General features: G+C 50.1%; 1 protein-coding gene across 2 annotated transcripts in view; it reads right to left on the reverse strand.

The window, feature by feature from the left end:
• phf14 (PHD finger protein 14) overlaps nucleotides 1–27,851 on the reverse strand; it is a 61,588-nt gene that overhangs the window by 9,615 nt on the left and 24,122 nt on the right. Inside the window, exons 12-17 of one of the 2 annotated variants that reach the window (XM_060042960.1) lie at nucleotides 26,074–26,183; nucleotides 25,747–25,878; nucleotides 24,307–24,457; nucleotides 18,835–18,897; nucleotides 18,158–18,300; nucleotides 2,678–2,795 (exon numbers count right to left, since the gene is read on the reverse strand). In XM_060042960.1, the coding sequence (XP_059898943.1) occupies nucleotides 2,678–2,795; nucleotides 18,158–18,300; nucleotides 18,835–18,897; nucleotides 24,307–24,457; nucleotides 25,747–25,878; nucleotides 26,074–26,183 (717 nt within the window). Of the gene's footprint in view, nucleotides 1–2,677; nucleotides 2,796–16,302; nucleotides 16,612–18,157; nucleotides 18,301–18,834; nucleotides 18,898–24,306; nucleotides 24,458–25,746; nucleotides 25,879–26,073; nucleotides 26,184–27,851 lie in introns of those variants that run through there. The other variant, XM_060042961.1, reaches the window with a different exon arrangement.

Consider the following 27,851-nt stretch of genomic DNA (forward strand, 5'->3'; position numbering starts at 1 on the left):
GCTTGGGCGAGTGAGTGTTTGTTTGGGTGAGTGAGTGAGTGTTTGTTTGGGTGAGTGAGTGAGTGTGTGTTTGGGTGAGTGTGTGAGTGTGTGTGTGTGTGTGTGTGTGTGTGTGTGTGTGTGTGTGTGTGTGTGTGTGTGTGTGTGTGTGTGTGTGTGTGTGTGTGTGTGTGTGTGAGTGTGTGATTGGGTGTGTGAGTGTGTGTATTTGGGTCAGTGAGTGTGTGTTTTTGGGTGAGTGAGTGGTGATGGGGGGGGGGGGCTTTCATTCTATAGACATTCATTCCCTTCCATACATCGTTACAATGCATTTGAACCGAAGCTAGAACATGAATAGAAGGTTACATTTTACACTTAACATCCCACAAGCCTAAATGAGTCAAGGATGTGCAGGCCAGCGGACGTCTCTGATGCGCTGGGTGCAGTGGATGTCTAGCTGGGTGGGTGGGGTGATTATGTGTATGTTTTGGGTGGACTACCTTTACACTAGAGGCAGGCAGTAAGGACAACGGTAAGATGAGAAAGACTTGCTTAATCTCTGTGTTCCCAACACCTGTACCGCCATAATAAATCCAGAAACCCTGCTCCTTACAGGAAACGCAGCCTGCCTTTTTTATGATTTGACTACAGAGAAGCACAACTCCCTGCATATGAACAGCGGGGAGGCAATTTAAGAGCTCCTTACCTTCTCTTACTTTGAAAGCCCCATTGACTTACAACCCACGTTACATTTATGAGCTCCAATGCCCAGAGGAGTGCAAATGGACTAAAGCTGGATTTGCGCTCGCTGCTATTATCCTCTACCGCTGTCGTTAGAACATAGAATAAAACTCAATGTCATTTATGCCAGTGTAAAGGAATGGCAAAAACGTGAAAAAAAACAATAATCCAATATCTTTTCTATGTATTTATTTTTAATATAATTTCCCATCCCCAACGAGCTTCAATCGGCCCCAAACTATGTCTCTAAGAGCGGGAGAACGTGTGACCGGCGCCTTTAATGATCCAGCCTCTCACAGTATAGGAGTTAGCGGGCAGCCTTCACCATTTCACTGCTAATGAAACGCTTTACATCCTCCGCCAAGCATCTCCAGTCCGGCTTCATGCTGCACGCACGCCACGGAGGGGAGTACGTTCACATGTAGCTAAACACTAGCCTCTGCGAACGGACCCTCTGATAAAGAAACTAATTACACGGCTCTTCTTAATGCTGTGAAACGCTCCGTTCCCTTGCGCGGGCCTTCACGACTTCCGGCGGTGAAATACATTTAGATAATTCACCGTTGCTAAGCATATAATGACCGCTGTCAGAGAAAGTGGATTTAATGCCTCTGATTCACGTCTTTGGTATCACTCCGCAAGTAGTCCAGTAACTTATCAAACCCGATGTATTCGATTGCTAGCTTTGGCAGACTATTTGTCTGCTGATCAACACTACGAATGGTGGAATCAAATAAATTGTAAAAAGACACACCGTGTGAAGTTATTTTTATCGATTTGGCACGTAGCCGTGTAATAAACAGGATAATGTATAGAACGCCGCCGGTCATTATCGAAAATAAGCCCCTTCAGGGCGAACAGGACACCTCCGCTGCGCGTCGGTGTCCTGTTCGCCCTGTCGGGGCTTATTTTCCCGATAATGACCGGCGCTCTTTACATTATCCTTTACATAACTCAGCTTGTGGAACATGATGGAAACCGTGACATTCCAAATGGGAGGGGGTGTTGGTGGTCATAATATCATTTCTGTACACTTTGTCTTAAAGAAGCCCCCCCCCCCCCCCCACAGCGAGGTGCGGTGGAGAAGTGGAGGTTAGCCAGGACAATAAGACGATCTGTACTCTATCCAGGCTGAGAGTGGGACAGCAGGAGGCTGTTCTAACCTTTTCTGTCTTCCGTCAGAACAGAGGGGGGTCGTGCTCAGCATTTGAAACGTCTCCACGTCTGCGTCGGAACACGCCCTCCACATTTGGAATCCCACCGATTCAAACCCTTCCAACCCGACGTCCTGCTGTCTGTTTACTGACTATGGTAACGACAATCCCAGGAGAAGAACGTCCTTGCTATTCATCATGACGTTCCTATGCTCTCTAGACCGGTGGTTGGGAGGTAAAGGGGGCATAGGGAGAATGGTTGAGGTCAGAAGGTTAAGGAGGAACAGTCTGCTGTTCTCTAGTATATCAGAGTAATGCTTTGTACGCAGGCTGGGAAGAGATAAAAGCCAACACCAACAATAACGTTTCTGCAGAAAGACTTCGGGAGAAGTTGGACCATTGTCGCTATTTTTGCGAATCAGACCAATGCTGAACTGGGAACCACTGATGTCAAAGGTCAACCTTCTCTACTCATTTTTGTATTCAGGCTCCGGAACGTGATTATTTCCCATCCCGTCGACGAAGCAGTGCACTGCATCAGCACGTAGCTGAAGCAGTGCACTGCATCAGCACGTAGCTGAGCGTGACCCACTGACCACCACCACCAGCCCCTACCACCTACAACCAGCCTGTCACCTGCTGAGAGGGAGATATCTTCATGGCAACGCCTGGGCTGACCAACCACCCAGGGGTCATGGAGGGGTCCCAGTAGCTGGGCCCAGGGGTCATGGAGGGGTCCCAGTAGCGGGGCCGAGGGGTCATGGAGGGGTCCCAGTAGCGGTGCAGGGGGGGGCTCTACTCACCCTGGAGGAGGAGTTGTCACACTCCTGGCAGATCCAGCCGTAGCCCGTCTGCTTGGGGGACTTCTTCAGGGGGGGGTCCAGACAGCCAAAGTGGTAGCAGAGCAGGCACTCGTCACACCTGGGGTACGGGGGACACCACACACACACACGAACCACGATCAGGAAGCTTAGGTGTCCAGACTGCTCATTTCTTCCTGAAAACATCTCAACTTAGGCTAAAGGCCAAACCGGAATGTTGCAGTTTCAATATTACTATTGAATTCCATTGTTGTACACGGATTAGCGACCCTTCCAGTCGGGACACGTACATCACATATATATCCCGTATATCACCGCCTTCCTCCGTTTCATTCCACTAAACATCCCAGAGGCAGACGCTAAAGCTAAGCTACTGTGTGTGTGTGTGTGTGTGTGTGTGTGTGTGTGTGTGTGTGTGTGTGTGTGTGTGTGTGTGTGTGTGTGTGTGTGTGTGTGTGTGTGTGTGTGTGTGTGTGTGTGTGTGTGTGTGCGCGCGCGTATGCGCGTGTGTGCGTGCGTGCGTGCGTGCGTGCGTGTGCGTGCGTGTGTGTATGTGCGTCTGTGTGCGTGAGTGCTATGTGAGATTGTGTGTGTGTGTGTGTGTGTGTGTGTGTGTCCCCTGCAGGGCAGGAAGGGTCCTCAGCTCGTAAATCCCCGGCGGTCTCAGCGGGCTGACGGGACCCTCTCGTGGGGCGTGATGGACGATGACAAGGCATTTAGTTGTCAGTCATGGGATCTTCCCTAATAGATTCCGAGCCCCCCTAACAGCGCTCTACCTTGACCCCATGAGCAGGGCACAGAGCGCGGTGCCGCTTCGATGGACAGATAAATACAGACCTTGTTAACGTCCGATAAGAAAGGGACGTCACGGACGCTAAAACCTGCCCAGCGGCGTGTCCTCAGGTAATACGACCGCAGACGGTTAGAACATCACGTACAGTAACGGCCCCACACACTTTGAAAAGCTCAGGTTTGGCAGAATGGATTTATGTGATGCACTCGATTCATATTTCGGTTGAAGTGTGATTTCTGCCCCCATGTGGTCAGAAATCAATGAATGCAGCTTACACACAGTTTGTTTCCAGGCTTTAAGGTGCCTAAATGTGCTTTGTATAACGTCATTTGAATCTGAATCTGTAACTATCAATATCTCAGTGTATACACGATTACTTAAGGAAAATAAATGCTACCAAAATGACTTGTCCTAGCCTATCAAGGTACACTAGCCTCCTAGCCTAGTATACGTTGATGATGAAGACAATGTGTAAGACAATGTTTCAAAAAGAGACATAGGCAGGCCGGTTAAGACCATGCAGGCACGAGCACACACACACACACGCACGCACACGCATGCACGAACACGCACACGCGCGCACGCACGCGCACACACACACACACACACACATCACAATTAGAACTAATTACGTGCTTATCAATGCGGGACCTTCAGCCAGCTCAATGAGAGATATTGATCAAGGAGATTGCGGTTGGACAGGTCACTGTGTTCCGGCGCTCTATCCGCTGCATTATGCGCAGGGCGGTGTGTGTGTGTGTGTTTGTGTGAGTCAATGTGTAAGCACAAGTCTGCTTTTTAATGACGACAACACACACAGACACAAAGCTATACATCAACGCTGGCATTATTGTACACAAATAAATACAGCAGACGGCCGGTCAAATAATTGAAAAGAAAGAGTAAAAAGAGTGGAGCGAGAGCAGAGAGCGCACGCGTGGAGGAGGCGAGCGTGAAGGAAGCGAGCGTGAACCCGTGTGCACACACGCCGCCGCAGCCCTTTTCAAAGCTGGCCCCAACCGACGACCTCCAGCTCTGATGTAAAGGACAGCCGTGAGAGCACGGGCCCTAATGAAGACCCCCCCCCATCCAATAAAGGACACCCTCTGCTCCCGTCAGACGCCAACGGTGAACACCAGGGAGGGATAGCAGAATAGTCGTTACAAAGTTATTTTTAGGAATAATTGGTTCAGAGCAATATTAGCAGATTATGAATGTGTACTTTTGTCGCCTTGTTGAATTCGTTTCCCCCTGCTTCTAAGGAGTTAAAATCACCAATGTGCTTGCTTGAATAACATCTTTATTTATTAAAGCTAGGTAATTTAGAGTAACCATACAGAGGAAGATGGTTTTTGAAAGAATCTAACTGAAAAAATCCCAGCCCTCCCCTCAGGCCTCATAGCTTCTCTCCCAGAACACAGGACCAGCTCGCTAGCTTTAGCCTGCTTTTGTCGGTCTGCCATGTGCATTACCACAAATATGAAAAAGAATGCTTCTAAAATCACTTGACAACCCTCGTTTTTTTAAAGGGACACCGTGTCGCGTTTTAAGTAATGTATTAGCTAAAATCAATTTCTTCATTCATAAATATGTCCTCATTGGTGTAAAATACCTCTGCTAATGATCGGATTTATCCTCCGGAGCAAAGAAGACGTGTCAAATTGTCATAGCTTCTTGGCACATACTGCCTACCGTAGTTGCAACCAGATTGCAAAGCACATTTGACAAAGCCAGGCACATTTGAGAGCACCATTCATTTGAATGCAAATCACAATTTTACCACAAGATGGGAGAAATTCCTACACAGTGTCCCTTTATTACGCGCATTAAAGTAATATTTTAATATACATTCGCTTGAAGCTAATCCCTATAATTAATGTCCCATACATACGTGGCCCTTTTGCGGTTGCAACATAAAATCTTGGATCATTCTCTCCAGCCCCCCCCCCCCTCATACGTATACTAACATAATGACCCTCGGCAGCGTGAAGACACGCTCTGTAACATCGTGCCGTTTCTGAGAAACACATAATTGGTGCCATGGTTTGCGTTCCCCATAGGTCCGATTCTGAGGAATGACGCAACGGTCCGACATTCCTGCCACATTGTAAAGGACACAGAGCTGATGTTGCAGACCGTGGTTCTGGAAACCGGCGGATGACTTCTCTTATATTAGAAGACGGCTGAGCGTGACGGTCCCCCTTTAACGCTGGAGCACCACCCAGCGCTGGCGTGAGGATGCCAGTGCCGCCCCCCCCCCCCCCCCCCAGGAAGGAGATCATTAAGCGAACCCTCGGAAAAGGCCAACAGTCACTTTCCTGCTGCAGAGTTGTGTGAAGTGAAGGCAGTACACTTTATTACCAAACACGAGGGGGTTGGTGAGAAAGAAACCGTCGGCAAACCCGTGCTGTGTTTTGGTTTGGTTTGGAAGAATCCTGATTCAGCTCCACTGATGGTGTTTGACGACAACGTATTATGGAGTGGGGAGAATCAGCATTGGACATGCTGCGGTCCAAACTAACAACAACAATGTCAATGAGTGTGAAAAGGATGTGTGTACTTTTAGCAGGACAAAGGCCCTACACACAAGGCTGAGTTTAATGCAGCGGTGGTTCATAGAAGAAAGGTAAATGGTAAATGGACGGCATTTACATAGCACTTTTCTTGCCAGTGGCCACTCAAAGCCCTTTACGATAATGCCTAACATTCACCTATTCATGCACACATTCACACACCGACGGCGGAGTCAACCATGCAAGGGGACAGCCAGCTAGTCGGGAGCAGGCCTGCGTGTTGGCGTCTTGCTCAGGGACACCTTGACATTCTAGCCTCCCGTTTAGGAGGAGCTGGGGATTGAACTGGCAACCTTATGGTCACCAGCAGACCCGCTCAACCTCCTGAGCCACATGCCGTCCCAGGTAAAGGGTATACAGTGGCAGCAGTTTGTAGCACTGTGGCACTGTTTGTACAAGAGCCATGTCAGCCCACGGTGCGAACGATTTGCGTGTAGGGGGAATAAACTAATGCATCTCCCAGATTGACCCCCGTTTGAGCAGGGCTCTGGTCATGGTGCTGTTTCAAAGGAGGACGAGGCGTTTAAGGTTGGGGAGAATCTAGTACAATCTCAGTTGATCCCGTTCCTTTGCTTGCTTCCAAGGCTGCAGAATGCTGTGTTTGTGGGCCAATTTGATTAATACCTGGCAGCCATATCTGGGTACTCTGATTCATACCACACAGGCCAAACTTAAACCAACACTCAAACCCTTGACGTTTCAGAGGGGAACAAACTGGCAGGAGCGTTGTTGTTGTTGTTATCGTTTTAGGAATGAGTACAGTACATTTGTTACATATAGCTCCTTTAATATAAGTTCTAAAACCAATTTTGGATTGAAAAATGCTGTTAATACGACCGTTCTTTCTTGCTTTACGGTTATGGTTCCTGTGGTAATTAAGCAAACCCGGGTTTGACCACCAGCATTGGAGGCTACTTTTAATGTCTACTTTCAAATCACACAGATAAAAAACCACAAGGAAGTAACCATAACAACGGGTAATTCCCCAGCCAGCTCTTGGTGGGTAGTAAATGGTAAATGGACTGCATTTATACAGCGCTTTTCTTACCAGCGGCCATTCAAAGCGCATTACAATACTGTATTGCCTAAAATTCACCCATTCCTGCACACACTCACACACCGAAGTTGGAGTCAACCATTCAAGGCGATAGCCAGCTCGTCGGGAGCAGTTGAGGTAAGGTGTCTTGCTCAGGGACACCTCAGCACTAAGCTAGGAGGAGCCGGGGATCGAACTAGCAACCTCCCGGTTAGAGTCTTCCACAACATGTTGGTCACGAGATGATTGATCCAGCGTATGACAGGCTGGCATATCCAGAGACCAGGGGCCTCATGTACTAAGACTTGCGTGGATTTCATACTGAAACTTGGCGTACGCCAAAACCCAGAAACTGTCTTACGCACAAATAAATTCAGATGTATCAAAGTGTGCGAACGCATGGATCCAAGCACGTTTCTTTTGTACATCTCAATCAACGTGGAATTGAGCGCACATGCCGACGTGCCAAACTCCTCCCTGTCCACGCCCTCATTTAAATATGCAATTTCATTTAAATAGGCCTCTGGACCTGAGATTCACCTCTTAATCCGATCACCTGGCACCATGAACAGAGGCAAAAAACGAAACTTCACAGAGTCTGAGCTCGAGATTTTGCTCCACGAGGTAGAAATGCGCAAGCATATGCTATTGGAACCCTGTCAACAGGGATAAATGCAAAACAAAAGAGAAGTGAGTGGGAGTGTGTTTGCGAGGCCGTCAATGCAGTGGGGTCTCAGCAGCGCACACACTCTGAAATTAAAAAAAAGTGGTCAGACCTCAAGGTGGAGGTGAAGCGGAGGGTTTCTGCCCACCGCCGAAGCGTGACCGCAACAGGTGGGGGGACGGGAGTGGGGGAACTCTCCCCCTTCGATTTGAGAGTGGCCGCTTTGATCGGTGACACAGCTCTCACCGGAGTGGTGGGAGCCCATGAAGGGGACACCGATCATCCCCAAGGTAAATATGCTGAAGTCATAAATGCTGTAATTATACTGGTCATACAATTGGCTGCTTGCAATACACATAAGTTGTGCGTAAAGATGCCAGGATATTAAAGACTTTGACTCGTGTTTATGAACTTAATTTTTTTATTTTTGAATAGACAAGCAAGGAGAGGGCACGGTTTGCTCCGTCGGCCCCGGCGTCTCCAGCGCCCTTCGGATTTGACCATTTGCGATGTCTTCTAACAACGCTAACGCAGCCATTTTTAAAACAATTTTCTTCATCCATTGCGCATGCTTTTATAGCCACCCATATAATTGCAAGGTGTGTTGATTGTTCATTAGTGTGTCTCTGATGTGCAAATCACTCTGAGTCATTGTTTTCACCTTTTTTCCCAGTTTCCCAGCGTCACCTCTAAGTGTCGCCAAAGGAACAATAGCTGTAGAAACGTGCGTACGACAGCTCTGGAGCTGGCGTGGGGACCGCACATTTTTACGATCATTTCACGTTTTGTACATCTGAACGTGAGCGTGGAAAAGGACGTACGCCGCGTTTTTGTGCGTACGCAACCTTAGTACATGAGGCCCCAGGACACCATTATTCACAACTACCACGCAATTAGGGGCCAATGCACCCTTGTTCGCTGGAGTCGTTCTCGCATGCTTCCAGGGTTTTCAGTAAACTAACGTTTCCATAGCCAATGCATTGGAATCTATGTTTCTGTTTCAGATGAAGCTGAGGTTCTGGACTGTACCAACAAAAGGGGGAGATGGTGTGAATTAACTGGTTTGGGGGGAAATACAGACTGGCAGATAGATACGCTGGGCAAGAGACGTTACAATGGTTTATTTATGTTTACGTTTTAGAATATAGGCCAAAACAGCTGCGTGTTGGTTCAACTCTTATATATAAAGAAGTCTTATTCGTAGTGAAAAGCACAAACATAATAATGTAAAACACAAATGCACTTATTGCCGGGGTAGCCTGTGGCTGTTAGTATAAAAACTATAAAAAGCCAAAGATAAAAACAGAAGAAAACATCAGTGTTATTATGAATCAAGCAAGGTAGATTTACGACTAACACGAACAGGCACGTTTAATTGGCACAGATACTCAGTGGTAGAGGCAGAATCTACCAGCTGCTGTACATTAGCAGGAATATATCCAGAGAGGCACTCCACCACAGACACACACAAAAGCAAGCACGCACTCACACAGAAACACACAAAAACACGCACACACACACATTCACAAAGACACACACATGCACACACATACATGCACAAAAACGCAGACACACACACGCATTCACCCACACATTCACACAAACATATACGCATTCACACACAGATTCACACACACACACACACACACACACACACACACACACACACACACACACACACACACACACACACACACACACACAGAGTGTGGGCTTGGACTGGCTGAGCAGGCATATCTGCCTGGAGATGATGGGGAGTTTAAAAGACCCCGGGGCCCCGGTGAGAAGAAGACAAACGACCAGAGTGGGCGGCTCCGTTAATGAGCTCAACGCCATTGTAGCGCCCAAACCGCCAAGAGTTAGGAGAAACTCCCGCCAAGCCAGACCCAGAACAAACCGGTCTTTCCCTTGGATAGGGAGGCCCGTCAAGCTTGCAGGGCTGGGTGCGTGTGGAGGGGGGGGGACCTTACAATATGCCTAATGTGACAATGCTTAATTATTCTACCTTAATGAAGGACATTGTAGTGTGTGTGTTTGGGACCCGCTGGGAATGAAACGCACATTGGCACTCGTGTGTGTGTGTTTGCTATGATGCTACACTTAATTAGAAGGAGCAGAGACAACAATTCATCAGTCAGTCCAGAGGGTTGACTCAACTACCAGAAATACAATTATGCCGCTGCTTAAAAAGACAATGGATTTAGTTTCTGGGGACGTCTCCCGACTCCCTGATTCCACGGAACAGCAGAACAACACGACGGCCTCAGCCTCCCCACGACGTCTGAGTTGCTCCAGTAGCGCAGCGCTGGGGTGTTAGCCGCGGCTAGCCGCTCCATCCAGGCAGCCACTCATCCAATTATTATAACTCTGGGCCTGCACGTTCAGCGACCTCCGAGGGCCAGGCTGGGACCCATCCCGCTCCCCCCTCAGTCACCGCAAGGTCCTTGATGTTATCAAAGCAATCGGCCCCTGGTTTAATCGATGAGAAAACGGACCCCCCCCCCACACACACACACACTTCTCCCCCTCCCCCCACCTCTTCCGCCCTGGAAAAAGACACAATCCAATCACTCATAAGAGAGGGATCGATTGATGTAATCTTACTGGGGGGAGGTGGGGGTCTGAATGTGTGTGGGTTGGGGGGGGGGCTCGATTTACTGCTTTTGTCAGCTACACATGTTGCTCTCATGCGTCCCACGATACGAGTCATCGCCTCGTCCCTCATGTGCTGCTCTGATCTCTGATCTGGAAGAAGGACTCTTCCTTCTGGCCATTGGGGGGGGGGGGGGGGGGGGGGGGGGGGAGACCCCACACCACACCCTCCACACATCTAACCAGGGCACTGGCCTCACGATGTCCAATCCCACACGAGACAGGTCATTTAAGTGAGGCTGCTGTATAATGGTTCATACTTGCATAATTGAAGTAAAACATGCATTTCCTGTCTATCTATTATTTAGTAGCCACTAAAGAATAGATTGGTTTTGATTTGTTGTTATGTTTATTGTTTCTTATTCACAGCGGTCAACTAAGGCTTTTTCACCTAAAGGTTGGCTGAGGGGCTTTGGTCTGTCTCTGATATACGCGTCTATCTGCTGTTTCCCCTCAGAGGAGAGGTCCGTAGCCACAGCTACCTGCAGTACCCCACATCAGCATCGCTGTGGAACGGGAGCCAAAGGTCAGCTGAATAAAAGACCCCACCAACACAGACCCAGAGACCTGGAGAGGAAGGGGGCTCGGGGCAGGGGACGTTACCGCGGGAACAGTAATTGAACCGTCCACGGGGTCTATAAAAACGCTAAAGGGGTGACAAATCATATCGATTGGCTAGAAGTACTCAAGCCACGTTATAATTGGATATTTAACAGGAACCAGGAGAGCTGGCGCTCTTAATCTGCATATAATCTTCCGCTTGTGCACTTCTGTGACTGTGGCACCTGCATTACCCTGCTGTAAACCCACCTTTATTAGCCTGCTGCAAGCCCAGCTGCATTAGCCTGCTGTTAGCTCACCTGCAATACACTGCTGTAAACATATCTGCATTAGCATGCTGTAAGACCACCTGCATTAGCCTGCTGTAAGCCAACCTATGTTAGCCTGCTGTTAGCTCACCTGCGTTAGCCTGGTGTAAGCCCACCTGCATTAGCCTGCTGTGAGCTCACCTGCGTTAGCCTGCTGTAAGCCCACCTGCATTAACTTGCTGTAAGCCCACCTACATTAGCCTTCTGTAAACCCACCTGCATTAGCCTGCTGTTAGCTCATCTACATTAGCCTGCTGTAAACCCACCTGCATTAACTTGCTGTAAGCCCACCTGCATCAGCCTACTGTAAGCCCACCTGCATTCAGCTCCTCTGTAGCCTGTGACAACCGTTACTGATTGACGCCCGTAGAGAACGCATCAAACCTCCATTAAGTCACTCCGATTAGGTTTGGAGACGTAGAAGTAGTTTGTGAGCAAACAATCAGCAAATGTATACAATAATGCACACCAGACGTTCTTCAGGAGTGCACTTGATTCCCCCTGAACCACACTGAGACCCAGAGCCAACGTAAAAAACATCAGCCACGCCGCTTGTTGAAGTCAGGACGTGGCGCCTGGGAGCAGCTTATTGACTCTCTTATTCTACACCTGTTTTTGTCCTCTCATGCAGGGAAGTCCAGGTATCGATGGCAGGGCTGTGCAGCTCAAACACTTCCATTCTCTGGGAGAGCTGCTGGGCCCGAGCTGAACCCGGCCAGCTGAAAGAGGAGCCGGTGAATTATCACGAGCGGGGACGACACAATTACCCTGGGAGTGGCCATGTGAACAGAAATCGATACGGCACAAAGCGCTCCGCCATTGACTGGGCCGCTACGAGCGAGTGTGCAGGTGGACTCCCCGAGTGCCTCCATAGAACCCCGGTGGATTATTGGACGCTGAAACGACTGCGCCGTCTCTTAGGTTCTCTGTTGGGTGGGATTGAACATTATTAAGGAGCCATTGTTCTTCCACCAGAGGGAAGTAATGAATGGGCAGAGCTAAGATGTACGGTGGGTGTGGTGCCAGGACAGCTGCCTTTGGCCCTCGTTTGGATGCAGCTCAGAGGGGGATTGGGGCCGGGTTGGGGGGAGGGCTGGCAGGCAGACAGGGTTTGAGTGAAGCCGTCCTCAGAGACACAAATCATTTAACATGCATGGCTGCCGTGCTACCTTACGTTAATCAGACACAAAAACTACATCTGGAACTGAATCGCCAATCTAAAATAATGACTTAACCCTCTGAGTTTTAAGTGAATCAAACCCTTTCCCATAGACACATTAAACCATGGCTACAACAGTTGGAATGACGGACATCATTTTTACAGGACCATGTATGGTCATAACGTTATTTTTTTTTATTAATCTCAATCGGTAAACACTATCTTCTACACTAAGAGCCCCGACCCACAGACTCGGCTGGCGACGGCTTGCCTTTGCGTGACTGATGTCATCCCAGAGATGGCCAGCAGGGGGCCCCAGTGAACTGGTTATGCAAAAGGTTAGGAAAGGAACTCGCTTCTCTGACAACAGCAGGTCCGGCAGCCCACCTCTCTGCCCTCTCTGACCGTAGAGCTTCGTGCACCCCTGAAACACCTAGGAAGAACCAGGTGTCTTACCCAGCATGCACTTGGCTGTGGGTCGGTACTTTCGGGGGCCTCATCAGTGCCGGCCCCTGTAGCACCTCATACCCAGACGGTGGTACTCCGGCTGGTGTTTCAGAGAGCAGCAGAGAGGCTGGCATGTGACGGCACAGCCTCAGTTAATTAATGAGGAAATGAGGCAGCCCATGTTTTTTTTTTTTCATTCTTTGTTCCTACTCTTTAATGTGTAGTCACTGAGAAAGGAAGGCAATGCGCCACCACGCTGCCAGGGAGGAAGGTGGAGAAAAGCAGAGGAGCCGGAGGAAGAGGAGGAGGAGGAGGAGGAGGAGGAGGAAGAGGAAGAGGAGGCAGCGGAGCAGGCAGAGTGCTGGAATCTGAAGGGGATAAAACAGGCAGAGGAAGGAGGCTGGGGTGTAATAGATTTTAGCTGCTTGGCCACACTTGCAACACAGCCTCAGACACCGGGGCTAGCGCCGGTGTCTCCTTTAATGGAGCCGGGCTAGAGGCTGAGGAGGGCCGGTTTTAGGGGCGAGAGTGGGCGGCAGAGAGAGAGGGGGAGGGAGAGAACGAAAAGGTGAAGTCAGCAAAAACAAAATGCCGCCATTAAATCATCTCTCCGGATCCTCTGTCAGAACAGTAATGGGGAAACGCGCTCATCGTGGGAAAAGGTTAGCGCTCTTCCAGAACCTCCTCCCGGCTCGCTCCGGTGTCTGCACTTCCTCTCTACTCCCTCCTTATTTCAGCTCCTCCTGAACTCCCAACACCTTGCCTGGCTTAGTCCCCCCTCCTCCCGTCCCCTCCCAGGAACAAGAACAGCTCTCTCCCCCCCCCCCAGCCCAACACACACACACACACACACCTCCAACATCCTAATCTGGACCCAGCGCGGGGCCAGGGAGGAGGGATTAGGGCATGCTCCCGGTCCCCCCCCAGCAGGCTGAGACCCATCTGCCGCCTGGGTCCGGCCAGGCCGGGACTCTGCCCTCTGAGGCAACTATCTCCAAGAGATCCTCCGAGCCGTCCGATGGACAGCGCGGGGGTTATTGTGACGCGGCCCGCCTAGCCGGTCCCTGAAGGAGTTCTGAGGAGGCTGGAGGTGGAGGCAGAGGAGGAAGGAGCAGCCGGTCCCTGAAGGAGTTCTGAGGAGGCTGGAGGTGGAGGCAGAGGAGGAAGGAGCAGCCTTTCCCTGAAGGAGTTCTGAGGAGGATGGAGGTGGAGGCAGAGGAGGAATGAAGGGTGGAGTGGACGAAAGAGACTGTGCGGGTGGTGTTGTTGGTGCGGGTGGTGCGGTTGGTGGTGGTGGCGCAGTAGACGTGCCCCCAGACAACCCCGCGCGCTAGCGCTGAGCGTCGTCTCAAAGCTAACCTGCAGACGAGGGAGGGAGGGAGGGAGAGGGTGGGGGAGGGGGGCACTTCCCAGGTGATAAATCAAGTCTGACAGAGGGCATTACACGCACAAGCGGACCGCCGCCACCGCACCTCTGGAACAATTAATTAGCTGGCTGACACTCACTTATCACCGTGGCAATAAGGTGGAAAAAGTCAAGGGTTTATTAAAGCTCCCCGTAATTTGAAGAGCTGGCGGAGGCCAGGGGCCCCGGACACAGGACAACAGCAGCCATGCGCACGCTCTTCACTCTACAACGGCACCAAACACATGTCAACCAACACCTCTAAAACACTAATGAAAGTTCAGTCCACAGGTCACACAGAAAAGGCATGTGGGATATAATCAGAGAATAAATACTGTACACTGGATCACACCGTCACAACACATGGGGGACGTTCAGACTCAAAACACAGAATGTCATTCAGGTTCTCGCTACGGAGAACGGGCTATACAGAGTTAGATAGAAAACAAATAGAAAACAGACACACGCATACAAAGCAACCCACAACCTGGCAACCCGAGTGGGGTTGGGGACCGCCCCAGTAGGGGCCGGGGTCAAGCTGGGACTGCCCCAGTAGGGGCCAGGGTCAGGCTGGGGGGGGGGGGGGAGCAGGGCCGCGCGGACACAGAGAAGTGCCAGTGCCGCTCTGAAACGATGCAATGCATCCTGGGGGTCTTGTGGAGCTGGCAGCCCGACGGCTGAGTGAGTGACACGGGGGGGCAAGATGTGACACGCTGTCAAGAACCTGACAAAACTAGCAGGCAGCTGCTGCTGCTGTCCAGGCTGCCGAGGGTGTGTGTGTGTGTGTGTGTTGTGAGTTGCTGCGTGGCTGTGCGGGTGTCTGTGTTGCGAGTGGCTGTGTGTGTGTGTGCGTTTGTTGTGAGAGTGTGTGTCAATGTGTGTGTTGCGAGTGGCTGTATGTGTTGTCAGAGGCTGTGTGTGTGTGTGTGTGTGTGTGTGTGTGTGTGTGTGTGTGTGTGTGTGTGTGTGTGTGTGTTGCCCGTGTGTGTTGCGCTTGTGTGTGTGTGTGTGTGTGTGTGTGTGTGTGTGTGTGTGTGTGTGTGTGTGTGTGTGTGTGTGTGTGTGTGTGTGTGTGTGTGTGTGTGTGTGGGGGGGGTAGGGCAATACACTGGGGACTTTGTTACATCTTCAATCCCGCGGTTTTGACTGACAATTACAAAATAAAAAAAATATTTAAAACGAGCACATTTCTAAACCTCTACGGGCATTCCCCTACTTTAACGTCTGAGCGTACTACAGCTATTAGTAACATACTAACACTCTATTCTACTGTTCATCTTAATGCTTAGCTTTATGCTATATCCTCCTCTACTAAATAGTGACGGACCCTCGGGCTCCGACCAATGAGGAGGCCCCTGAGCCTCTGTGTTGAGCCTCACGTCGAGGTCCGTCCGCAGTGAAAGGCCTTCATGTTCCATAGAGGTGGACTGGCTGCCATCCGATTGGCTGTGATGAGGAGGAGCCAGGGGGACAGACTGTACACAGGTCTGAGGCGCTTCAGTCCCTCCAACTCACATGGAGAGCAGTGGACGGGGTCAGGGGGCAGGAGGGGGAGGGCTGGAGGGGGCGCATGCTTTCTTCAGGGGGGGGGGGGGGGAGTCCATAGTCCCGTACACGTACCGGTACACCGCGTCAAGAGAGATGTGACGGTGCCCCCCCCCCCCCCCCCCCCCCCCCCCCTCTCTTGTTAACCCCTGACCCCTGGTGTCTTGATGGAGGATCAAACACCGGCATCCTGTCCTTTGTCCCAGAGTCTCATTGGTCGTTGAAGGTCCTCTTTTGGGAGGTGGAGTTAGACGTCGTTGGTAAAGGGTGAGGGGTTAGAGGTCATGGGTTGGGGCAGTGGTCAGGGGTTGTGGTAGGGGCAGAGGTGGGGGGCTAGAAGTTGTGGTAGGGGCAGAGGTTGGAGGTCAGATGTGGGGGGGTTAGAGGTCATTGGTAGGGGCAGAGGTTGGGGGGTTAGAGGTCATTGGTAGGGGCAGTGGTGGGGGGTTAGAGGTCATTGGTCGGGGCAGTGGTGGGGGGTTAGAGGTCATTGATAGGGGCAGAGGTGGGGGGTTAGAGGTCATTGGTAGGGGCAGAGGTCAGAGGTCGTGGTAGGTGCAGAGGTTTCACGGGTGTGTGTGTGTGTGTGTGTGTGGGGCCAGGGTGGCATCTGGTTCTCCCGGCCTGAACCGAAGCGTCAGTCTTCAAACGGGCCAATTCCTGCTCTGCTCTGAGTGTGCCTCCCTCCCCCTCTAAGCCCGGGGTCACGGGGTCATCGGTCCCGTGTTTCTAGGGGAGCAGGTGGAGGTGGCTGCCGCTGGGACTCTCACAACCTGTGCAATGCAAAGATACAAAGAGGTCAGCGCAGCACCCCTCACCCTACCCCAGCCCACCCCCTAAGCCTTCACACCCCCAAACGCTGCCCGAGGCCAAACTACCAGCTGGGTACAAGAGAGGACACACACTTATGACATCGTTTCTGTGTTTGTCGAACAAACCAATGGAAATGATGGGTTTCTCTAGCACAGCGGTGAGGTGCTGATACGTTGGACTGTTTCAGAGAGGACCGCAGCAGCAGAATCAGGGCTGGCTTTGTTACAACTTAACACTGAGCGTGTTTGAGAAGAGAGAGGAGGAGGGTTCAGTCTGTACACATGATCTGTGGTCAGACCTAGATTTCTCTTGACATTCTGTTCAAGCCAACATGCAAACTCAAGCCTGTGGTAAATATCTATCGTTTGGGTTCTAAAGTTATTTCTCAGTGAGAAAGACGTTTAGAGGCATGTTGTACCACGGGGCAGGGCGGTGGCTGCGGAACCCTTTCCTCCTTATATCAGCCGTGCAGGTTCTGCGGGCCAGCTGGCTAAAGTAATATGGGGTTGGGATGTGATAATAGCGAACAACTGGAAGTTAGTCACGGTGTTAGAAGGAAGCCTGAGCATAAAAGGAGTTTTGTTGTTGTACTTCTTACGCAGCTTTAGGGAGTCAAAGTACTCTTCCAGTCACATTACTTTGTATTCCTTATGTATTCATAAAAAAAAAAACTAAAACTTTACGCCCCAATCGCAAAAAGAAATCAACTTGTGATGTAATTAACGATTTCACGATACACTGCATCGTTTTCCGAAATAATCATAATATCGTAATGGTGCTCGTAATCAAATCGCTGTGAGGTCACAGATGTACACCCCTTATATTTCCAATTGGAGCGGACAATTATCCATTTGGGAACCAAACACATCGCCAATTCAAAGTCAGCGAAGAGTAAAATGAGAGACTTGCCCATATGTAAAGAGCCACACAAACACAAACACAAATAAATGGAGGTGGATGTCAAGCGGGCGGTCTAGCGCCAGCGGCTGCCTCCCCAGAGCCCAGATAAAAGTGCATGTTTATAAAGAGGGCCCCGGCACCTGAGATCCCCAGGCAAAGGAGCAGAATAAATTGTACTGTTCATTACGTCTTAATGAACTGTGCAAATGTATGTGGCAGTCCAATAGTGGTGGAGGTGTGGTGGTGATGGGGGTGGGGGCGGGGCAGGTACCCCCCCCCCCAGCTCTCTTCTCTAGTCCTGTGGCGCCGAGGCAGCGCTCCCCTAATGAAGACTGAACTTTAATCATCAGGAGGATGTGGATCCCTAGCGCCAGCCCCCCCCCCTCCACCCCCAGACCCCCACTTACATCCACTCACGTGCACTGAACCCTCCCCCCTCAAACACCCGCCCGTCCGTTCCCCCAACGCAGCACTGCACACACACAACACACATACGCACACAAACACAAACACAAACACAAACACACACACACACACACACACACACACACACACACATACACATACACATACACACACACACGCGCGCGTGTGTGCGAGGCTCACCTGACGAGGTTGTCGTTGTCGCCCGGGCCCTGGCACGTGGTGCACTCTGTGCGCGTGTCTTCTGCTTTGGGCGGCTGCTGCTGCTGCTGCTGCCTCTTCTGCAGTGCGGACTGCCGCTGCCGCCGCTCCCGTGGCGCCGGTTCCTATGGAAACAGCGGATCACCCGTGAGGAGAGGAGAGGAGGCGCAGGCGTGGCTGAGGCCTGTCTGACTGTCTGTCTGTCTGTCTGTCTGTGGAGGCCTGTGGGTGGGGAGGGGACAGGGGGGCGCTTTGGGGCGATAATGGGGCTGCGGGGCCGATGCGTGCCCAGTAGGTCTTCTGCTACGTCAGTGCCCAGAACCAAACGCAGCGGCCAGGAGGACATGCTACGCAAAACAGTGTTCTCTTATTCGTCCTTTATGGAGCCAGGGAGACCCCGTGGAGATACCAGATCTCTCCTTCAGGGAGTCCGGGTCAACATGGCCCCACAAATAGTGACTTAGATAAATGGAGTTTCACATCAAAACTATTTCACATGACACAACACATACAATACATCAAAGGAACATCTAAAAATACGACATGAAAGCTACCAAGGAAAAAAGAAAGCTGAAAGCTACCAAGGAAAAAAGGAAGAGGAAGTGAAGCATTCAGGCCAATGTTTGATGCTGGTTATGCGTCGAGTGACTTCCACCAACCTCGATCTTGTCGTCTCGGTCCTCACACATGGGCGGCCTCTTCCTCTTCTGCCCCCGTGTTCTCTGAAAGAGAACCACACACTCATTTTAAAGGCAAAGGCAGACCCAGCTCTTCCTCCTCTGCCCTGGTTCTCTGAGACCACACGCCTTCAGAGCAGTGGTGCAGACCCAGCTCTTCCTCTGAGTCGCACGTGAAAGCATTTGGATCTTTTGGCCGTCAAAGCCGGGACCTCACGCCTCCTCAACGCTGAGGCCTCTCGTCACACAGCGAGGCGGCTGAATCATCCGCGAGGCCAAAGGAGCAGTGTTGCTCGGCGCGTTTGTTTGTGTGTGTGTGTGTGTTGGTGTGTGTGTGTCTGTGTGTGAGTGGCTCCTAGGGGGACGGGGCCAGAGAACGGACAGCTGCCATGTGTGTGTGTGTGTCTGTGTTTGAGTGTGTGCGTGTGAACGTACAGCTCGGCTGCCAAGCGCCCGGAGGAATCAAAAGCTTTTCCTCTCCTTTCTCTCAAAGACTGTTGTGAAAGGGAGGACCAAAAACAACAACAACAGCACCACCGCCGCCGCGACGTCTTGATGCTATCGAGCACGTGACGGAGTTTGGTGGCTCTTTAAAAAGGGGTGGGGGGATAAAATCGACAACATATTTAAACAGATTGTGAAAACAATTCCATCTGCCTCCTTTGGCTTGCCACCAGTCACCAGATGGAGCACTTATCATTATGAACGCTAACCGTGAGAACGCTGCCAACTGGCTGCCGGAGACCATTTTGCTGTTCCTCTCCAGAAACGGTTTGGTGGCAGTGGCCGCCAGACCAGCCGTCCACACTCCCTATTTTATCAGAATTACGCATTTAAGATATTTATGGACAACGTCAGCATCACACGGGATGCATGAGTCAGCTGATACAGGCCCGCCCGCACACACACACACACACACACACACACACACACACACACACACACACACACACACACACACACACACACACACACACACACACACACACACACACACACACACACACACACACACACACACACACACACGCAGACTAAGGCACTAAGACGTGAGGGTAGTTCATAATACAGTGGGGCTACAATAAATCAATCTTTTAATTAAGTACACCATTGCATATTTAACAAGCAGGAGTCATTGCATGCAGGATTAGAGAAATTAACAGAGCATGGGATCGGGCGGTAACTAGATGCATCAACGTGATTCTGGTCATTTTTCATTGACAAATAGCAGAGGCAAGCTCTGAGATGGCAGGTAGCAGTGCATCATGCTCAATTACTACTGCAACGCCCTCCTCACCGGACTCCCCACCAAACTCATCAACAGACTGCAGATCATTCAGAACTCAGCCGCCCGGATCATCACCCGCACCAAATCATCTGACCACATCACCCCTGTCCTCATTCAACTTCACTGGCTCCCAGTACACTACCGCATCCAATACAAAACCCTACTCCTCACCTACAAAGCTCTCCACAACCTAGCCCCCAGTTATCTCTGCGACCTCCTCCAAGAATACACTCCCTCCCGCTCCCTCCACTCAACCTCTGCTGGACTACTATGTATCCCCACATCACGACTCACTTCAATGGGTGCCCGGTCATTCAGCTGTTCAGCACCCAGGCTCTGGAACTCCCTCCCCCCACACATAAAACAGTCAGACACCATTACAACCAAGTCACAACTCAAAACTCACCTGTTCAAACTCGCACACAACGTCTAACTGATCACTGTTTTGATTGTTTTTTTTGTTTTGTTTTGTCTTGTTTTTGTTTTATTTATTTCTTATTGCTTATGTTTATTTATTTATTTATTTATCTGTTTCCACAATGTCTTGTGGAATGTATGATGACTATATGCTCTGTAAGGTGACCTTGGGTGTTTTGAAAGGCGCCTCTAAATTAAATGTATTATTATTATTAATTACTGCAGGTCGGGATCAAATGAATGGCTGTTGTTTCACCAGGTTGACTGCGCTCTTTAAACTCTTTCTAAGCATTTCTCCAGATGGATTTGTGTTTTGTTGAACCCGCTCTTATGCTGTGCAATGTTCCCTTGCAATGTCCCTGAAGTAAAAGTATTTGGACATTCGGGATAGGTAATGTTCTTATGGTTTTCAGTATTATGAGGGTAATTGTAGGTAATTATGGATCACGAATTGCATTGTAAACCCATTTGTCATGAAGCTTGGCCATTGTTCTTGAGACCTATGCCCACGTCTCCACCAGTGTAACCACCAACTTAATAAACTGCATAGGATGCTTTTGGCTGAGCAATGTTCAGCCCTTGCTTATCTGTCCACCTCCATCTTTCTTGGTTTCAATTAATGAGCAAAAACGACTGCTTGCCGCCGTTAATCTCAACGTCCAGCACCCGAAAGTCAGCGCGGAAGAGCAAGGAACGCAGACGTCCTCCCATGATGCACTGGAGACTGAGCCGTGATAAGACGAATCATTAACAAGCTATGCTCCGACTTTCCTTTCGCCATTTGCGCATTAAATCTGTTCGCCCATGTGTAATTCCTCATGTAAAAAACACCGGGCGATATCCCGCCTGCACGTGCTGACTTGAAGATAAGGAGTGTGTGAGGCGCTCCACACACACACACACACACCCCGCCGCGCCATAGCGGGGAACAGAGAGCGGCTGCGGCGCGCGCCATTAACTCCCTTTACTGCTACAACTTCCCCTTGTATGCTAAATAAAACCCGGCTAACAGGTGGACATTAAAGGTTCCCCTTGGGTGGCCAGTACCCACCGCAGGGTGTAAACACACCCTGTGGGGGCGTGGCACGGGCAGGATGGGTACCAGCGGTTAGCCATGTTAGCCCCTAAAAGAGAATGTGTACCCATTCTGCACGCACACAGACACACACACACACACACACACACACACACACACACACACACAGACACAGACACAGACACAGACACACACACACACACACACACACACACACACACACACACACACACACACACACACACACACACACACACAGCAGCGGGGGGGGGGCGATCAGCTCGCCCTGATAAATTGAAACACGGCTTTAGAGAAATGCCAGCGCCTGCCCGCCCTGGTAGAAAGAAAGTCGTAATAAAATAAGAACGCATTAAACATGCAAAGCAGCCCCCTTCAGCGGCGGCCGCGGCGCGCCTGCAGTCGGGGGGAATGCCGCAGTGAGGCGTTTGGGGGGGCGGGCGGAGAGGGAATAAGCAGCTTAATGCTCCAGAGGCCCCCCACCGAGGGGCTGGGCGTTTCGGGGCCCGGGGCTCTCAGGGACCCGGGGCCCGGGAGGGGGTGGGTACATAAATCCACCATTAACCACGAGAGACTGCAGAGCCTCACCTCTGGCTCCTGACTTTCAGTCGGTCGGCTCTCGGCTGCCTCGGAGATCCTCCGGAGAATAAACAACACTGGTGTTTCAGTTGGGGGAAGGCTGGCGTCTAACGTCCAGCCCACTGTACATGACTGAACGTATGGTCAGGTAATAAAGTCGTCTAATAAGACAAGTCAAATGGATCCGCTGTTTCAGTTTTACAACATTTCAAAATACTAGTAAAACTGCAATAACAACGCTGAATAAATGCATAGCATTACAAGATGAAGAAGTGCATTCTATATTGCATTATATATAGCATTGCTACTGCAGGGTGACATATTGCCAGACTCTAGCCAACACCCGCAAACAAAAGACAAAAGCCCAGAATGGGGAGGAGAGAGAGCCCCCCTCCCCCCCCCCCCCCCCCGTCTACTGAGATATCATCTGGAGCTCTCCTTTGGGAGGCGTGGAGGCAGGACTGTATCGTGGCATCAGAGCATGGCCAGCCCCGATAAGGAGGATCTGCGGTGGGGTGGAGAGGCTGTATATCCACCACTCCCACCGCCGACAAACCCTAAACTACAGCCCAGACACGAGTTCACGCAGTGCGCTGTGTGAGTGTATGTATGTATGTATGTATGTATGTATGTATGTATGTATGTATGTATGTATGTATGTATGTATGTATGTATGTATGTATGTATGTATGTATGTATGTATGTATGTATGTATGTATGCATGCATGCATGCATGTATGTATGTATGTATGTATGTATGTATGTATGTATGTATGTATGTATGTATGTATGTATGTATGAATGTGTTTAAGTGTGTTTATGTATGTATGTGTATAAGTGTGTGTATGTGTGAATGTGTGCGTGTGTATGTATAGGTGTGTGTGTATGTACGTGCATGTGTGTGTTTCCGTGAGGGTAATTGATTTAGGAAAAGTTAAAGTTCAGTCAGTTCAAACATGCTAGAATACAAAATATATTGATAAGGACCACACATTGAGGAACATTAGGCTACATCGAAAATGCTTGCCGTCTATAACACTGTGAATGGACCAAGCGCTATAGTGTTCTTCTATATCGGCTTTGTTTCTGAGTTCCTAGTTGTGTTTTCATCAACCTGCGATCACCACTGCAAGGTTTCAGAGCCAATCGGAAACTGGGTGATGAGGCCAAGTATTGGAAGTGTTGAAGTCAGGTTCAGAGAAGAATGAAACTATTTTTAACCATCTGACGCACACGGTAGTGTGTCTGAAATACTATTTACACAGGGTAATATTTACACACAGTTTAAATAGATAACCTAAGTCAAGCAAAGTATCACAGATTAAATTAATGAGGTGTTAGGCTGCTGAACATGCAGACTTCGACCCCATGAGAGCTAATGGTTTGGGTGTGATGGGCCATCTGACCTAGGAAAACCGTAGCACACAATGTGTGAGTGCCCTGCTTACAGGCCACTAGTGTCGCTAGTGGACAAGATCTGTGACCTTGGCACTGCAACTGGCGACCTTGGAAAAGGAGGATCATCTTGAAACCCAAGGGGCAATAGAATTGGTCAAACCAAACCCAATATAAGCTTACATATGCATGCACATGCATGAAAAGGCAAGAAACACAGACTCTAAAGTCATATCAACTATATATGTGTTACATTTGCACTTGGTTTTCTGCAGTTTCAGAAGTACTATAAGAACAGTGCATGGTTCGGAACTGAAAGTGAGGGTGAATTAATGCAGAGACATGCAAGCAGGCAAACAATCGGAACAAATGAGATTGGCTGGTCCCTGGGTGATTGCACTATTGAAACACAAGCGTTTGGAAGAAACGCGGCAAAAGGTTGAGCGTGGAGAAAAGACTCAATGCAAAAGTGCTTTGATAAGCTTTACTTGCAAATGCTGTAGTTTCACCCAAATAAACCCTGCTGTATTATTTGTTAGTAAGTTATCGTTTGCAAACCATGGCAGTGAACAGTGGTTTGTTGCACAGCAGGAGCTTCTGTGTTACGCTATGGTTTGACTCATGTATCGAGAGCACAGTGGAAACATCCATGTTACTAGAACCTCCCCGGGACACTTAACGTTGTACGTAGCGTGTATATAAACCGCACCGTGAGCCTCACCTGATGTTTCTTAGGCTCCGGCGACATCTCCTGCGGGATGAATTTGATTGGTCCTTTTATCTGCCTCCTGGACCTCTTGGTGCCGTCGGGCAGCGTCTCCATGGCGATGTCCGCCTCGTCGCTGCTGGCCTGGTCGCACTCGGAGCACTGCCTGTGGGGGAGAGAGGACGCTGTGAGACCACTGCTCTCTGGTACCCCCTATTGATTCTGTTATCTCACACATCTCTGCTCTTCAGCCTAGTAAACACACTTTGATGGTGTCATCCTGATTGAAAAGGGGGGAAAAAAACTCAAGACTTGGATATAATTCAGAAATAACACAGGGTATTGACAATCTGACCTAAAAACTAAGAGAGTGTCCTCTTTGGATGTACTTCATTAGAAAGATGTCGTACCTTAAATGCTACCCTCCGACCTGCAAGTCTATGTCATATTTTTGAGGAAACCCTTCCCTGATGTGTGGTCGAGTGTGCGCTGTGGCCCAGTATACTGTAGCACTTGGAGGAAGCAGCAGTCCTTTGGAGACCCACAACTCTTCCTTCCTGCATAGTAATGGGGAGCGGCAGGAGGCGCCTGCTTACAGGTGTCCATGACTCCCAACTCCCGCTGCTCAAAAACAATCACCATATATTCATTCATATTAGCGGGTGACATCATCCCGTAGAAGGACTGCTCAGCTGCGGGGTAGCGCGCTGGAGAAGCTGCCTGGTGAGAAGGTGCATTATGCCTCTCGGAGACAGGCTGGACGCTCAGAGGAAAGGGAAAATAAAAGCAGCACAATGGCAGAATGAATAGAAAGTGGTACTTTTGGAATTCTATCAGCACCATTTTGACAGTTACTCACAGGTGATCAAGGCAGATGATTACAGAGCGATTACGAAACACCTAGGAGGAATGTGTTTTGCTTCCCTTTAATCATAGCATGAGAGCAAATGCTGTATCTAATGCATCAGCGATGGATTGGCCCGATATGCACCTGTGGTCTCTGGCATGCTTGGTTGTGGAGGATTGTTTTTACAATTGCCGGACATTATGAACCCACACGTAGAAATTATTGTCCTCTCTTTCTCGGAATTTTCTGCTTGTTGTATTGTTAGTCCAGAGGTCTTTGCACACCTGCATCTCTAATGACTTAATTGGACCATGATGTCCAGAAAGATTTAGCTATTTTTGGGGGGTTGGATGAAAGATTGGATGAAATGACGTGAAAATATGTAGCCCCAAATAGATCCATTTGTTCACAGCCTGTATTTGTGATCCTTTGGCCCAATCCCATTTCTACCCCTTCCCCCTTCCCCTTACCCCTTCAAAACAAGGTGGAGGGGTAAGGGGAAGGGGTAAGGGGTAGAAATGGGATCGGGCCTTTATGTCCCTGCCATGACTCTGATGTGTGTGTTTGTGTGTATGTGTTTCCCTGGGCTCTGCTCCCTGGGGTCTCACCAGTAGCTGTTCTTGGTCTTCTTGGGCATGCGTGTGAGCGGGGGTTCCAGGCAGCCCAGGTGATAGTAGAGCTTACAGGTATCACACAGCAGCAGCAGGTGCTGGTCCTGGTTCTTCTTACAGATCCCACAACTGTGGGGGGAAACCAGTCTTCAGTCAATGTAGTCGCGGTGGCCATTTTTGAAACGGGAGGTTTGAGAAACGTTTCAGAATGTGACCAGGGGCCAGGCGTGCATTATTTGCATGAGCCATCTGAATCCAGGCTCTAGGCCTGTATTCTTCTTGTCCCTCCCCAGCAGGGTGTGACATGGAAAGGCTCCTGGTTACCTGTAGAGGATGGCCGGGAGGCTGGAGGACTTCCCGGGGGCCCCCCCGCCTTCCTTCTTGTTGGGCTTCCTCTCTTTAGGGGCTTTCAGAATAGCCGGGGCGTTCAGCTTCTACAAAGAGAAACAAACGCAGACGAAGGCTGGGGTGAAGCCAGGACTCCACGCCCATCCTCATCTCGTCACCTTGAGGGGGCTCTGACCGGTGGAGTTTGACGATGCATAAATACAGTTTGATTGATTGATTTGCCAAGTAATGGAAAACTGGAAACCAAATGAGACGCAGTATTCCAGCAACAAAGAGAGAACAATAGGATTCCATTTCATCAATGGTAGTCCAAATAGCTCCCGGCATCCCCTCCATCATCATACGTTAGTGTGTGGGCTCCTTGACTTGCATGAACTAAAGAATGCAGTAGGGTAAAGTGCTGCAGCAGAAGCTTGTGTTGGGTGGCCCTCCCTCTACATGCAGAGTACATGGAGTCACTCCACAGACAGGCGCCGCCCTCAGAGAGCCGCTAATCAGGGAGCTCTGAATCTGCTGCCTGCTCGGGGCGAAGCCCCCCTCAGAGGTGTCTGATAGAAGAGGGGTGGGGGGGTGGGGGTGGGGGGGATGCCCGAGGGAAGCACAGGGGGCTATCTCTCTCCACTGCGGACGCCAGGCACTCTGCGTCGGGGGAGCTGGGAGAAGGGCTTCCACAACCTGATACGGAGCCGCCTCATCTTTAATTAATCAAGTTTAAAGGGGGGACTCAGCATCCCAATCCTGAATTTCCATTCCCGGGATTAATAGCGTGTGATCTTATCCCGTCGTATCTTCGGTTCATCGTCGGGTTTAAACGTCGCAGGATACAACTTAACGGGGAGGATATTGCAGAGCGTTTTAATGAAGAGCCGTGTAAGCCCGGAGCGACACCAGACCAGTTATCATGTGGGATTTTCCCGGGCCGTAACATTGAACTTCATCCATGTCTCCTCCTCCCTGGTACATTACAGGGAGGTATGAACACCTCACGCTGCTAGCGCAGGAAACATTTCTTGTTTCACTTTCCTAATGCTCAGAAACCCAACAAAGTCACGTTGGCAATATCAAGCGGCAGGGACGGAGGCCCGCGATACCATCAGGGCGACCACTCCTCTCCCTCAGTCAGGGTACCCGCTACAAGCCCTCACTCAGTTCCATTACCCATCTCCTCCCTCAAAATACTCCCATCCAAAGCAGCATTAAGGGACTCCTTTCCTCATTTATATGCAGTGGGAATGGAAATGTTTCCTAATGTTTTCTACTTGAGTTGCGAGAGCAGCCAGATCTCCCAGGGGCGATGCGAGGGGGAAACAGCCACTGTGCCGGCGAATGAAAGATGTGGGGCCCGGCTGGGGACATCAATAATTTCTGGTAATGCATGGGGCCAGGGATGACAAATAGTGGATGAAAATGTATCAGATAGATGACGGAAGAAAAAAAATAACGCAAAGAAAAAAAAAGCGTGTGGCGTTCCTGAGTGATGTGGCTACTTAAAAGCGCGCATGTTTCTAATTAGGTGATTTATGGTGCTCATTGGCAGATTCACCGTCTCCCTCTCCCACCGATCCGGTTCCCCCCCCCCGTATCCCTCCATTTAACTGCACTGCCCATGGTCTTCACACCACACTTTTAATCAAGTCCCTTTATGCATTTGGGGAGATGGATGTCCAGACGAATGATTACACGTGTGGTTCAGGGCGCCGGTGGCGGAGGTAGGGGAGAAGGCGTGTTCGCCTTAAATAACCTCCTGGTGAAGT

This window comes from Gadus macrocephalus, chromosome 22, assembly GCF_031168955.1.
Source record: "Gadus macrocephalus chromosome 22, ASM3116895v1".
Classification (NCBI taxonomy): domain Eukaryota; kingdom Metazoa; phylum Chordata; class Actinopteri; order Gadiformes; family Gadidae; genus Gadus; species Gadus macrocephalus.